This window comes from Lipotes vexillifer, unplaced genomic scaffold, assembly GCF_000442215.2.
Source record: "Lipotes vexillifer unplaced genomic scaffold, Lipotes_vexillifer_v1.1 scaffold2186, whole genome shotgun sequence".
Lineage (NCBI taxonomy): Eukaryota > Metazoa > Chordata > Mammalia > Artiodactyla > Lipotidae > Lipotes > Lipotes vexillifer.
The window spans coordinates 31462-47121 of NW_006778293.1; the positions used below are offsets into that span (position 1 = coordinate 31462).

The window sequence follows — 15660 nt, forward strand, 5'->3', positions numbered from 1 at the left end:
GAAAAGAGGAAAAAGGATTAATGCTTTGGAAAGAGAAATAAAAGTAGATTTCTGGGCAATGTGAAGCTGAGAGTTGTTCAATCTTGTCAGGTTCTGAAGGTATCTCCAGATCCAGCTTTCAAAGAAAACTGGGACAATGACAATGGAACAGCTAAAAATAGATCATAATTATAGCAAAGAAAGCCACAGCCAGCATAAACCTGGCCATTGTTATTGTTGAAGTTGTGGAATTGTTGCTATCAATTACTCTTGTCATTAGCGGCTTCTTGATACGATCTTCTGTGGTGAGGATAGCTTTTCGAGCTCCATGCCACTTTCCAGGGCCCTGTAGCCGATACTGGATTGGAGTACATGGTCCCCAAAATAACTGTAATGCTAATTTGGGGTCAGTGAAGGCCAGGGACAGCAGATTGGGCCTGACGCCCACCAGATCAGCAAGCTCATCCATGGTATCTATATAGTCTCCCTGAATAGTATGGCGTTGGCTGTCCACATACCTGAAGCAGAGAAGACAGAAACCATGCCTATTAACAATTCAGTCAATCCATCAATTAATCAATGCTTCCTATCTGATCTTGGCTCAATATTGAGCTAGGAGCTGTAGAAAATAGTGAAGAAAGACACTGTCTCTATCCTTAATGGCCTTATAGTCCACTGGACTAGATAAGATAGATACACATGAAACAGAAGAATGTTAAGACTTTAGGTAAATCATGTGGTATTAGACTCGTAAATAGAAATGTAGAAGAGGGTAGGTAAAATCGAGCTATGATAAGTCGTTGAAGGATGTGGAAGAAATAGATAAGCTGAGAACAAAGAGGAAAGTATTACAAGTCAATATATATAATGTAGAATATTTATTGTAGAAGTTTGGCAGTGAAAGGAAGGAGGAAAATAGGAGAGCATCTAGAAAGGGTATCAGGGTTAAATAAAAAATGTCGTTCTCCTTGCAGAAGGGAGAGTTATGCTGGTATAATCAATTAAAGAAAACCACGTCTTTGGGCATGGGATGATTGTGCCTCTGACTTTTCCACAAAAATTTAGGAACTTCATCAACATCAACTTTGTTCAAATAAAGATCACCAAGTGAATAAGCACAAGTTCTGAAATTCAGATTGCTAAATGTGCCCACCCAAGCACTAAAATACTGGCGGATGGTACCACCTTCCCAGATCCTGTAGATTACTCATACCAAGAGCCACTGTGACCTGAGTACGCTGTCACATGACAGCCAGCAAAGTGGCCTCTGCAGATTTGTAAATCTACCTACAGATTTGTAATTTAACCATATCTACCTCTCATTAATTCATCGCTGCCCTTCCTTCCTCTGGCAGCTCTAACAGCTCTTCAAGTAATCCTTGCCAAAATAATATGGCTGTTTTTCTCTCCGTGTGATTTTTCCTACTTGACTTTTCTTTTAGGCCCTAAACATAGAATTTTCTTAAGCTTTTCTCTCCTTTCCCATCCATCTTCAAACCACTTGGTGGTATTTCTCTATTCTATTGTCACAAACTACTATTTCCTTTTCCTTCAAAATATAATCTAAATCCTTAAACAGACACGAGGACAATAAATACAATACAACATTGCTCTTATTAAGAAAGAAGTGGGAAAAAATAACCACTTATCTTCCTAGGAGAATTCTTACCTTTTGGCCATATCCTCTCGAACCTTAGCTATTTCTTTTATCATTTCATTTTGTGAGGGCAATGTCTTTATCCCTAAAGAGAAAAATCAAAATTTTAAGTGTAAAATTAAAATTACCTCAGTATGAACACTAACCCTATTAACAATTACCATGCTATGGAAAATTCAAAGGAATACAGGCTAGTTGTCTGTACCAAGGAGGTTACACCTTCACTTCATCTCCTTAGCCTACCACCACCAGAATATAATCATATTAACCTCAGTAGTTTACTCTTTTCTACTTTGTCTTTGGAAGATATTTCTCCTAATCTGCTTTCCAACCAATACCTGCCTCCTCCCTAACATAGTCTTTCAATTGGGAAATGAAATATGGACATGAGGAAATGATAAATGGCCTTAAAATTATACGGGAAATGAGGTACAAAGTAAAAGGGCGGGGGGAATATGGGAAACACACCTGTACTTGTACTCTTATTAACAAAGAGGCTTTATACCACAGGGAGAAGGAAGTAAAAGTAAACTCTCAGTCCTGTTGTATGCCTACAGTTCCATGGAAGATAAGCCTTACCTTCTAAATTTTTTATTTGCTGAGAGTGAGGGGTAAGGTCAAGGGCAACTCATAATACACAATCTTAACAGATAAATTTAAGCACCAATGAACAGTTCCAGTAGCAGGAATTTAACACCAAGGACATGGCTAGACAAAGGTAGAATAGTATTTAAGTTGACATAGACAACTCTCAATTTAAGTGATTAGCTTTATACCTGGGTTTACAGGCACTATGCCATGTAGAAAACTTTAGCCACACCCAACTCTAAAGTGTTACTCCACAGAATTCTGGAACGTGAAATTTTAGAATGGGAATATATCTTACCTAATACAATCCTTCTCTCTACAAATACTCTCAAGGGGTTATCTCATTCCTCCTTAAATATCTCTGGTGATGGGGATCTCATCACCTGAGGAGATGATTTAATTGTTTGGCTGCTCTACTTGCTGGAACATTATTCTTTTCATTGACCCCAGAACCTGGCTCCATGCAACTGGCACCAGTGGACTTAGCTCTGCCTTCTAGGGCCAAGGAGTCTAGTGTTAACAAATGACAGCGTTTGAACCATTTTAGAACAACTGTCATAACTTCTTTAAGTCTTTTCATTATCAGCCTTAAAGCCTTAACATTTCCCCATATAACAGGTTTCACATTTTCTGCCACATTGGTTACCCTTCTCTGGGCACATTCTAGTAACTCTCCTGGTGTGTCCCTCTTAAAACATGAGACTCAAATTCAACACTCAAGAAATAGCCTTTTGTGTTTTGCCATGTGTTCTTTTCATTTTAGCCTTGAGAATTATTACGTATGTTAATAACTCAATGAGGGATCACTGAAATGCTTCAGTTGAAGTTAATCACAGGTCTTAAGATGCTCATGAAACACAGTTTGAGAGTTGATTTCCAAATTATGTCTCATAGAACCACCGTAATTTTTACTTCTCTTAAGTAGCAACATTATGGAGAAGGAGGTCATTTCTTGCCTGTGACATAGCCAATTCATCCAAAAAACAAAACAAAACAAAAACCCAACCAAACAAAAAATCACTATAAATTAGATAGGTAGATAGATAGGAATCTATAAAGATGTGTACTGTATCCGGTGGTGCAGTTCTTAATTCATTGATACAGTTGTTGCAGTGTTTCCTCGTTCAGGCACATGTCATTTTTACCATATGTATCGCCCTCCTTCCTATCTTGCTCCTCCTCTTATATTACCAGTTTACATCAATGGCCACAGCCCCTGAGCAGATTCTTTTTCTCGCTTTCATCTCCAACATACATTCCATCCAACTCTTTTCAAATTCACCAATGAAATTTCATTCAAATTTGTCTCCTTGTATTCCTTTACCTTAGTTTAAAGCCCTCATTACGCCTTTCTTGGACTTTTGTCACAGGCTCGCAACTGACTTATTTCCCATTTCATTTCCCTCTAACACATGTTCTGAATTACAAATCTGATTTGACTCTCCCTCTGCCAGTTAATCCTTCAATTGTTTTCTATTGCATACGTTGAATGTAAACTTCTTGCATGGCACCTAAGGGTTTTTCTTGGTTTTACCTCTATGAATATCTCCAGCTTCATTTTCTTTAATTCCTATAATACTTTATTCTCCAGAATTCTGAACTCCTTATAGTTCTCAGGACTTGGTTTATTTTGTCATTTTCTCTAACTTTGCATAAATATTACTAATTGTTCTCTTCTCTGGTCAAGATGGTCAAGATGGCCTTGTCCTTTTAGTAAACTCTTCTTTTTTACAGTGTATTTGCAGTTGTAGGGAGAATTGGGTACTTATTCCTTTCTGCTCCCATAGCCAGCTCCTCTACATTGTTATTGGACCCTTGTTTAGGACATAGTAAATACCTGCTGAATGAACACATTAAATGTCTGTTTACTTGTCTACCTTGCTTGACTCTGCCATAAAGATAGGAATTTTCTGTTTGGTCATATTTGCATCTCCAGCACCTAGCAGAGGGTCTGGCATATACTAAGAGGCCAGTAAATGTTAGCTGAACATGCTGTTGAAGAACAGTGTGGAACTGAAATTCAGAGATTTCCTAAGTGTTCCAAGACAAGGTTCAAACGGGGTGAGCCTGAATTGTAACTGTGTGGAACTAAGTCGTTCTGTCGGCTCTCAGGCCTATGGCAGATTGTATTTATGTAATCCTGGCTAGTCCCTGCATGTTTAATGTAAAGATAATGTTACAAGAGAAGGAGGTGTGGCTGCCATTCTGCTCTTTCAGTCCAGTCCAGGCTTTACCATGACTGGAAATTGAGAAGGTAGTTCATAAGCTGAGATCCTCAGATAAGAACTTTCTACTGTAGAGTTTAGAAAACCTCTGAAACTAAACTTGCATTCACTGAATAATGATGTATTAGCTACCTCCCATGTGCTAGGCACTGGTCTAGACTTGGAAGACAAAGGCAAATAAACATGATTCTTTTATTTAAAGAGGTTTCAATATACTACAAAGAGAGGGAGGAAATAAACAGGCTTTTTCCACACAAATAACGAGTAAAGGGGAGGCGTATCAGGCAGAGAGAACAACAGAAGCAAAGGCATAAGGTACAAGAGTACCTGCTGTGTTTGCTGCATAGTGGGTAAGTCATTCAGTGCATCTAGAAGATTGTAGGATGGATGGTAAAGACTAGTGAAAGATCGGCCTGAGAAAGCAGCCTGTATGCAAGTTGTGGAGGAATGTGAATGCCATGCTATGACATAATGCTTCCTTGTGATCCAGAGAATTGGTATCATTTCATACGGTTTTCAAGGGAAGAAAGTTACTAAATGAAAGTGGAACACTTGCAAGGGCTCTTGAGAGGGCTACAAATGAGACAAAAGAAAACTAGATTTCTGTCAAGGCAAGCAAGTGGGTTCAGTGTTCTATAAAAGGGTGGAATATTTTCTTGACAAGAGAATAATAATTCTAGAGGACAAAGGAAGTAGGGAAATGTGGCTTTTTGGGTAAAGGACAGGCCACGGAAGAGGACAGGCTGAGTTGGTTGGGTGTGAAAGAATGGGAGAAACTAGCTGATTCTAAGGTCTTAAAATTGGCACAGTGAAAGCAGAATTCAAAGATGAGAAAGCAAGGATTTGGTAAGCAGAGAGTAGAACAAAAATCTCAGGGTTCCTTTTGGAAACTTGATAAAGTTATAGGGATTCTCTGATGATTCCTTCCTTCAAAGTGTTAGAAGAAAGCTAGAGGGATTAGCATTAAGATTTGGTAGCAGAGGAAACTGGGCTTTTTGTGCATTTCCCCTAAGATCCCCTAATCCCATAGCCATAATGCGGAATCTTCCAAATACTCATTTTCCCTAATCCTCTCAATGGTTCACTTGGTCCTGGAAAAGAGTCTCAGTTGTTCAAAGTGTACAAGATGCTGTGGCTTATTTTAATGCAACTTTTTCCTCTTATTTAATTGACCCAATTAAAAGATTCACTTTATATGACTGGAATTAAGCCAACTTAACAGGTTACTTGCATTGGATTGCTGGTCCAGTGCTCAAGGAGTACATGATCTACTGGATAGAATTAACAGTAATTAAGAAATGGGCTTCCATGGTAGCGCAGTGGTTGAGAGTCCGCCTGCTGATGCAGGGGACACGGGTTCGTGCCCCGGTCCGGGAAGATCCCACATGCAGCGGAGTGGCTGGGCCCGTGAGCCACGGCTGCTGGGCCTGCGCGTCCGGAGCCTGTGCTCCGCATTGGGAGAGGCCGTAGCAGTGAGAGGCCCGCGTATCGAAGAAAAAAAAAAAAAAAAAAAAAAAAAAAAAAAAAAAAGGAAAAAGTTATAAAACAAAAAAAAGAAAGGGGCTAATGCTCAAGGAGTACATGATCTACTGGATAGAATTAACAGTAATTAAGAAATGGGCTTCCATGGTAGCGCAGTGGTTGAGAGTCCGCCTGCTGATGCAGGGGACACGGGTTCGTGCCCCGGTCCGGGAAGATCCCACATGCAGCGGAGTGGCTGGGCCCGTGAGCCACGGCTGCTGGGCCTGCGCGTCCGGAGCCTGTGCTCCGCATTGGGAGAGGCCGTAGCAGTGAGAGGCCCGCGTATCGAAGAAAAAAAAAAAAAAAAGAAATGAAGGAACTTTGGGACTTCCCTGGCAGTCCGGTGGTTAAGACTCCATGCTTCCACTGCAGGGGGTGTGGGTTCAATCCCTGGTTGGAGAACTATGATTCCCACATGCCCCATTGCACAGCCAAAAAGTTAAAAAAAAAAAAAAAGAAATGAAAGAACTTTGGGGAAATTTGGAAAAGTTTTTTATCTATCAACTCTAACATCATTACTTCTTTTTTCTCTGCTACCATGAGGATCTTCACTAGGGAAGAAGAATCTGTAATTTCAATAAGAACTCTTTAAAAACATATTTATTTATTTACTTGGCTGTGCCAGGTCTTAGATGTGGCACACAGAATCCTTTTTGCAGCATGCTGGATCTTTAGTTGCGGCATGTGGGATCTAGTTCCCTGACCAGGGATCAAACCCAGGCCCCCTGCATTGGGGATGTGGAGTCTTAGCCACTGGACCACCAGGGAAGTCCCTCAACAAGAACTTTGAATAGTTTTAATTAAACATTAGTAATTAGTACAAAGAACTTCTTTGTTAGAAGGAACCTTAAAAGTCATTTGATTTCTCCCTATTCTGAGGCTTGAATCTCCTCCATACTGGCCTGGCCAAAGTTTATTTTTAATGTTAAGCTAATATTGTGCAAACCCTCAAAATTTCACTCCTTGGTTCTGGTTCAACCCTTTGAAGTGATACTAAGCAAATATGTAAAACCTTCTGCCATGGGGCATCTCTTCAGGTATCTGAAGGGAATTTCCATATCTCCCCTAAATCTTATCCTCTCCGGCCACACCTCTCCAGCTCCTTTAGTTGTACTTCAAATGGCACATTTTCAAACCCCTTAACCACTCTTGTCTCTCTCCTTTTAATGTACTCCAGATTCATTTTTAAAATGTCTGTGGGTGTGGTCTCACCAGTTCAGGGAAGAACAGTTGTAAATTCCAGGACATTATAGTTTTTTAATGATGCCAGATATAGTTAAGTCTTTTGGAAGCCACATCATTCTGCTGATTCATATTGAGCCTGCTATCCCAAACCCCAAAGTTTTTTCCCATGTTCTCCTAGCCTAAACTTTCTGAAAGAGGGAATATAAAGGGGGGAAGGTAAGACTTTGAGTGGCTGAATCTTCTTCATTCTGGACTAGTCTTTAACCAGCTCTTAATTTTTGTCTACAATGAAATCACAGCACTTCTATATGTGACTTTTTCTAACTATAATGAAAGAAGATTAAATTCTTTTGCTTCACAAATATGTATCAGTTGTCTGAAATCTAGATGAGTGGATTTTAATCTGGAATGCACATTGGAATCACCTGGGGAACATTTTCTCAGCAATCTTATGTCAGTCCCACACCAGACTTATTAAATAAACACCATCAGGAAAAGCATGTCTGTTTTGGGGAAACTTCCTAGGAGATTCTGCTATATGTCCATGATTATAAGTTACTACTTTACATTCCCTCAAAAATTAATTTTTGAGCACTAATTTTGTGCCTGGCACTGTTACAATCATACATACTGTCTCAGCTATTTATAAGCAAGAACATAAACATAATTAAACAAACCACTAAGTAATTAGGTAGTCATCTTTCATGGTCACTTACCTTTAAATACTTGAGTGACCCAGCGTCCTTGGAGCTCTGAAATGGGCATAATGGCACCCAAGGGCTGGATCAAGCCTATGATTGCAAGAGTTGGCTTTTCTAGGTTAGGAGGGAAGACCTTTTTATACAGAGATATCTTGTTTTTGACTACTTTGACAGAATCTTCAACAAAAGGAAAGGCAAAGCTATAGCCTGTAGCAAAGATAACAGCATCAATGTCATCCTCCCTGGAGCCATCCTCAAATATGGCCGCTGTTTCTGTGAATTCCTTCACATTTGTTTTCACCTTCACCAAGCCAGAAATTATACAGTTTGGCAGATCATCATTTATGGTTGGTTGCTGACTCAGAGCTCTGTGAAAGATGATAAAGAAGGAAAAACGAGAGAGATCATAAGAGAGAAAGATCATTGCCATGTAAATTCTATTGTGATTGAGGTGGTTAATCAATATGCCAAATAGTCTCCCTTTATTCATGAAATTTGGGAAAGGTCTAAGGTATACCAGCTTGATAAAGATAAGGATCTCAGAGTAAAAGTTGGACCCTGGATGGCATTGAAAGAGAAGCTGTTGGAGAAGTGAGAGAAGGATTGTTTAATTTGAAGAGTACATGCATGGTTTCTCAAGGACTAATAATGCTCTCAGTGATATGATAAGGCCACAGTCTAGTAGCTTCTACCCATATGTCAAGAAATCTGCAGAACTGGACTATCAGCATTCTGTTAAGTCTCTTTTCCGCTTCAAAGGCCCAAGAGCTAGGCTTGGATCATCATTTTCCAAACGGTATAATAAATTACATGTGTATAGTGACTTACAGTTATAAACCATTTTTACATACATTAACGAATTTGAGTCTCATGCAAACCCAGCGAAGGAAGCAGGACAGTTGTCATTATCCAGGTTTTATAGATGAGGAAACTGAGGCCTGAAGAAGTTAAGTGGCTTGCCCAAGGTCACACAGCCTAGGATTTTAGGATTTATTTCAAAATGTTTTTTTATGAACTCCCTTGAGATACTCTAGGCATGGTAAGTAGTGTTTCCTTGAAATAACATAGGATAAGGTGCAGAATCTTGGACCTTTCTAAAGGCAGTGTGAATCCTTGGATCCTGTGTTAACAGCTCTGAGAATCCTCAGCCCATAATGTTCAGACAGAGCTGGCCTCTTCTTAGGAACAAGATATGTTTAAACAGTATTACTGGTTTGCTGCATTTAGTAATTCTTAGACGCAAACCTTTAGGTACAGATTCTGTTCTTATTCCAACCTCATCATTTCTTCTTTCTCTCCAAACTTACTCCTGTTCACTAACAGTACCACGATCCACATTGTTGCCCAAGCCACAAAACTGTGAGTCTTACATCTGGTCACCAAGGCCACGCTTTCTCCTCTTAACACCCCCAGAATAGTTTTACTTGTGCTGTTTCACCTGGGCCATTACAGCTGTCTCTAGGGCCTCCTGCTCCATCTCCTTTCAGTCTATCTTCTACATCATTTTTGTAGTGATTGTTCCAAAATGTATTTATTATTATGTCACTCACTTGCTTAAAATCTTTCAGTGGCTCTGGGCTGTCTTCATTCTAAACTTTTTATTTAGCAGAGCATACAAACATTTTCATATATCTGCCCAGTGAACCGGGAGATGTACTCAGTCACTCTTCCATCTTTGCCTGTAGTCCAGCCAAACCAAACTATGTGCAGGTCTCAGAGCATAATGTATTTTTTGCTATTCCAAGACCTTGTATTTATAATTAGAATGCTACTTCCTTATCCTATTTGTTTGACTCTCTTCTATTATTCCATATAACCTCAATATATTTTGTGATCACCAAAGTTATGGATGCTACAGTTTCCATTATTGGGTGAAATAAATTCCTGAAAGGTTGTTGGCAGGCACAGTCTCAAAATATCACCCCACTGATTAATTTCAAAGGAAAATATATCTTTACAGTAAAGAAACCTAGTAGATACTACCTAATCCAAGTGATCGAATTTTACATCATTAATATGCAATAAGCTGCTATCATACAGCTCCTGATATGATCCACCAAGAAGGCACAACATAACCTATGAATATTCACACCAAAATTGTTTAACCTAAATATAATAGAGGAAGAACAACTAAGTCCAAATTTAGAGATTTTCTGCAAAACAAATGGCTTCAATTCTTTAAAAAAAACCCATGTCAAAAACAGAGAGAATTATTTCAGACTGAGAGATTAAAGAAATATGAGAACTAAATGCAATGGTGTAATACCTGACAGGATCTTGGATTTAAAAATAAAAAAGCTACAGGTAATTCCCTGGCAGTCCAATGGTTAGGACTCTGCACTTTAAGCCACATGGCATGGCTAAAAATTTTAAAAATCTACAATATTATTGAAACAATTTGAGAAATTTGAATATGCAATATATTAGGTAATGGTATTTTTATCAATGTTAAATTTACTAAGTGTGATAATTATGTTTATGTAGAAGAATGCCCATTTTCTTAGGCAATATATGCTAAAGAATGTAGGGTAAAATGTCTTACTGACTGCAGCTTACTCTCGAATGGTTCAGAAAAAAAATGTATGAATACATGTATGTATATATGGATGCCATATATGTATGGATCTATCTATCTCCAGAGAGAGGTAGAGAGAGAAAGCAAATATAGTAAACTGTGAATAATAGGTGAATCTAAGTGAAGGGCATATGGGTGCTTATTGTACTTACTATTTTATAGCAAGTAAACCTAAACATTGGACTCCCTGTTGGCGCAGTGGCAAGAATCCACCTGCCAATACAGGGGACACAGGTTCGAGTCCAGGTCCAGGAAGATCTCATATGCTGCGGAGCAGCTAAGCATATGCACCACAACTACTGAGCCTGTGCTCTGGAGCCCGTGAGCCACAACTGCAGAGCCTGCATGCCCTAACTACTGAAGCCTGAGCACCTAGAGCCCATGCTGTGCAAGAAGAGAAGCCACCACGATAAGCCCAAGTACCAAAACAAAGAGTAGCACCTGTTCACCACAGGTAGAGAAAGCCCACGGGCAGCAACAAGGACCCAGTGCAGCCAAAAATAAATTAAAAATTTATGAAAAATAAAAGTCGGAAGGGAAAACAGCATTTAAAATCAGCCTTTGGAAATACTATCACAGTCTACCTTTTAGGCTGTGTGAGGACTCCTATCCTTCATACTCTCATAGGACTCCATGCATTTCTTTATCATATTCTATTGTCTGTCTTCTTGTTAGAGTATTAAAGGAAATATCCATTTCTCCAGTCTGTCATTTATTACTTGTGTGATCTTGGGCAAATTAGGTTCTCTAAGTGTCAATTTTTATATTTCAAAAATGGAGATCAACATAGTACCAACCTATAGGGCTGCTGTGAGGATTAAATGAGATAATGTGCGTAACTCATTTAGCACTGTGCTTGTCTTATATTGAGTCCTCAAAAAGGTAGGGTGTTATTATTACTATTAGTATTACTATTAGGTCTTTAGTCTCAGTATTCTCATGCCAGTATAATGCTTGGCTCATAACAGATGCTCAGTTGTTTGTTGGATGAATGAATGAATGATGCCCTGCCCTCTATTACCATTTTGTTGTTGCTATTGGGCATCAAGTAAAAAGAATTGGTACCATAGGGAATGATAAAAATGGTTAATGCCAAGGAGAATTACAGCCTGAAAATTACAGACCAGTAGATCTTGGACTTCTGTGGGGGAAAGGCAGAAATCTAATCTCAGATTCTGTGGACTTGCTTAATGTAAACATAGAGGTAGCTATACTATTAGCCTATGTGAACAGTCCTTATTCTTTGCCTTGGCTGTTACTGCCCACCTCCCAGCCTGGGAACATACCTGTGTTTAGGCTTCAGGCCAAACATTTCATGATCAAACCTTTGGTTCATCTTTTTTTCCAAAAATATATTTGCTAATGATTGACCACAAATCTTCTTCATAAAATATTTAAATCGAGAAGTCAACAGCACATCAAAAGGATATCCATAGTCTCCGACACGATTGAAGATCCAAGCCCCTCTTCTGGTGCTGAGGAAAACCTGAGGCATGGGGAAAAAATGTTTGTTTTTGCCATTCTCTGACTCATTTCTCTGAAGGAATGGGAACCCAGTTTCTTCAAGATGAAGTTCAGACTCATTAGTCTGGGTTTTTATTCCCTGGCAATATATATATTTTGAAATTTCCTGCCATTTTCTTCTCAAACACTAAGCTTACAATTAACTTGGTGTGTCTTGCTCTGAACTACCAGTGCATTTCTGTTTAATGTCATTATGCCTCCCTGAAAAGCTCCCTATCCCCTTCATTCTCCAAAGCCTATTCATTTTTACGACCCAGATCAAGTCTCCCTCCTCCATGAAGATACCACTGACTGTTCTGGATGATAATTTTCTCTACATCTTCTGAACTTCTCTAGCACTTGTCACCTGTCCAACTCATTTAAAATCGTGGAACAGTAAAGCTGAAAGCAACTGGACATCATTAAATCCAAAACTTTCAGTCTTTATTTTGCCTTTGACATTGTTTACATTATTACAAAAAACTTATTTATATTGACAGTTAACATTATATATTCTTATTTTTTATCTTTCCAAATGTGTTTTCTCCAAGGTGGGAGGTAGAGCATATACATCCTTTAGTCCCCAACCTATCATCAGCATCACTTCCTTTTATTGAGAATTGTAACTTGTAAGTTGCTGTACTAGGTCCTTTATCTATATTTTTATTTAATTAATACAACAGCCTCTTGAGGTAGGTATTGTTATGTCCTTTTTATGGGTGAGAAGAATGGAGAGGATGAATAACTTGCCTGAGGTCATATAGCACTAAGTGGTAGAGCTGAATTTCTGACCTAAGTCTGACTGACTCCAAAGCCTGTGCTTAAATAATGTTTCATCGATTATTTAAGGGAAAAACTGAAGATTGCAAGTAGCACAAAGGGAGCTGGTCCATCTTTCTGTTATCTGCTGGCTAAAGTCCACATTCAGAGCTGATAAAAGTTTGGTATTCAACTACCTGGCAAAAGCATCACTTTCTCTATATTATAAAACTCTCTGGAGACAGTGTCCTGGGTTGTAAGCTATGTAAGTACATTGTTTTATGGTGTTTTGTCTAACCCTTCATGTTGAAAGGTGACCTGTCTATAGAGGGCTAATCATGTACTTCATACATATATTCTCACTGATGGTGACCATAACCGCTATCATAAATAAGCACTTTTACATGTCACAATTGAAAGAGCCTGTGTGGTCTTAGTAATCAAATGGTTTTGTGTGCAGTTTATATAACTTTTTAAATATAGGTTATGAGTAATGTAAATGCTCAGAGTTTCAGTTAAAAAGTTCTCTATGTATAAAATAGTGACAAAAATACATACGTCACAAAGCTTTCTCAGACACAACCACCTTACCTCCACCCGCTCTTGCTGCCTTGTACTTTGGCAATTTACAATTCCTCAGTGCTTGTAAGGCCCAGCTCCTCTATAACTGACTATTTAACAAGCCAATGGTATTAAAGAAAGCTCATGCCTTTGGTCCCCACCACATACCTTGTACATTCTTTTATCATAGCACCCATACCCTTTATTGTTTATATACCTATTTCCTAAAAAATGCTTGTTGAATTAATTCATGGAGTAATATATGAACTCAGTTTTGTGGGGATAGATGGGGATAGACCTGGGAAGTGTTATTGAATGGAGTTTGTGGGTAAAGTTCATTTAACAAAGTTGTGGCATTAAACTTGTATTTTTTAAAATAATTTAAAAACAATTTGTGGAGAAGCACAACTTAATTAAAGTTACTGAAGAACAACCAGGTATTTACCTATTACCAACAAAATTATGATTCAATAAAGACATGCATAACAAAATATATTAATGATGTCTGTTTCTAGGAATTTATAATGACGATACTTTTTTCCCAGTTCAAAAGCTATGATACAGGGCTTCCCTGGTGGCCCAGTGTTTAAGAATCCGCCTGCCAATGCAGGGGACACGGGTTCGAGCCCTGGTCCAGGAATATCCCACATGCCACGGAGCAACTAAGCCCGTGGGCCACAACTACTGAGCCCACATGCCAAAACTACTGAAGCCCACGCGGCTAGAGCCCGTGATCCGCAACAAGAGAAGACACTGAAATGAGAAGCCTCCACACTGCAACGAAGAGTAGCCCCCGCTCACTGCAACTAGAGAGAAAGCCCGTGCGCAGGAACAAAGACCCAACGCAGCCAAAATAAATAAATAAATAAATAAATAAATAAATAAATAAATAAATAAATACTAAAATAAATAAATTTATTTTTTTTAAAAAGCTATGATACAAAAAACAAAACAAGGAAACCAAAAAACGTCAAGGACATACATAGGAATTGCTTTAGAGTAAATGTTATTCTGTGTTACCTAATTGTATGCCAAGGCTGGGGAGAGCTGCTTGCATTTGCTACAGTGTGGATGCTTTTCATACTGATATCCATGTTGCCTTTAGAAGGATTAGACTGCTTCTGTTTTCCATTTGGGGAGTAAAGAAGAATGAAGAGGAAAATTCCCCAAACATCCTATGAGTTAAAAGCTTTCAGTGACTGAGTACACTTTCCTTCAGATAAGAGCATAGCACTTCTGCTGGCCAACAGGTGATCCACACTCTGAATGCTGCATTCTAACAAGCTCTCCCAGCAATCACTTGGTCTTCTTAAAAGCCAGAGGCACACTCTGAAGAGACAGCTGAGTGAGATTATGAGCACAGTTTGTGATCATGACCAAATTCCTTAGTGTGAGGCCAAGTGAATGACGGGAATCTAACTTGTAACCTTGGCTCCATCACATCATCAGTCAAAATGTTGCCAACTGAGGCAGTGAAACCAAGCCCTGCATTTGCCATTGGCACTGATGGGCTGTGTGCAGCTATCCATACACTCTGCTGGGTCCACCTGCAGCTTCCTTGGTGAAGCAAAGTAAATAATTTACTAATTCAAACCTGCTTGGCTGTGTGGCTAACTTCCACAGCCAGATCGCTTCCAGAATTCCCAATGCCAATTATAATGACTCTCTTTCCAGTGAAGCTCTCTGGATTCTTATAATCTCGACTATGGAAGTACTGTCCTTTGAACTTCTCAATTCCTGCAAGAGAAGGGGAAATTATTACTGGGTGATGGCTTATTTGATATCATTTGTTAAATCATTCACTTTTTTGCAGTGTGTAGAGTTTATGCATATATTCTCTGTATGTTCTCCTTTTACTCAGGTGCATTCTTGCCTTTCTGAATATTTTTGCCTGTTTTCTTTTCCCATAGCCTCAGAGTGGAACCTTGTGATTTCCTTATTATAAGTAGTCTGCTTAATTCAGGATCTGTTAGTATTTTAGACCTGTGGACTCACAAATCCAAACTGCTTCAGAAAACCTCCATTCTCTTTTGTCTTTTCATCCTGTTTATTTTTTTTTAATTGAAGTATAGTTGACATAATATTATATCAGTTTCTGATGTACAACATAGTAACTTGATATTTATATAGATTATGCAGCATACAAAGTTATTACAATATTACAGTCTTTTGATTATATCCCTTGTGCTGTATATTACAACCCTGTGACTGATTTATAACTGGTAGCATGTATCTCTTAATCCCTTTCACCTATTTTGCCCATCCCCCACCCCCTCTTTTCATCATCTATAAATACCTACTTCCATTCCAATTGGAGTATATATGTTCTTATATACTCTAAACTATACATAGAGTGCTTTTTTCCTCTCAGAATGAAAATCCAGGCCAAAGACTGTAGTTAAGCTC

General features: G+C 38.8%; 1 protein-coding gene across 1 annotated transcript in view; it reads right to left on the reverse strand.

Moving 5' to 3' along the window:
- Positions 1-151: 151 nt before the first annotated feature.
- The window catches only part of LOC103091362 (dimethylaniline monooxygenase [N-oxide-forming] 5), a 29748-nt gene continuing 14239 nt past the window's right edge, over positions 152-15660 (reverse strand). Inside the window, exons 4-8 of the mRNA XM_007451579.1 lie at positions 14849-14991; positions 11718-11917; positions 7872-8224; positions 1649-1721; positions 152-497 (exon numbers count right to left, since the gene is read on the reverse strand). Coding sequence (XP_007451641.1) covers positions 152-497; positions 1649-1721; positions 7872-8224; positions 11718-11917; positions 14849-14991 — 1115 coding nt within the window. The remainder of the gene's footprint in view (positions 498-1648; positions 1722-7871; positions 8225-11717; positions 11918-14848; positions 14992-15660) is intronic.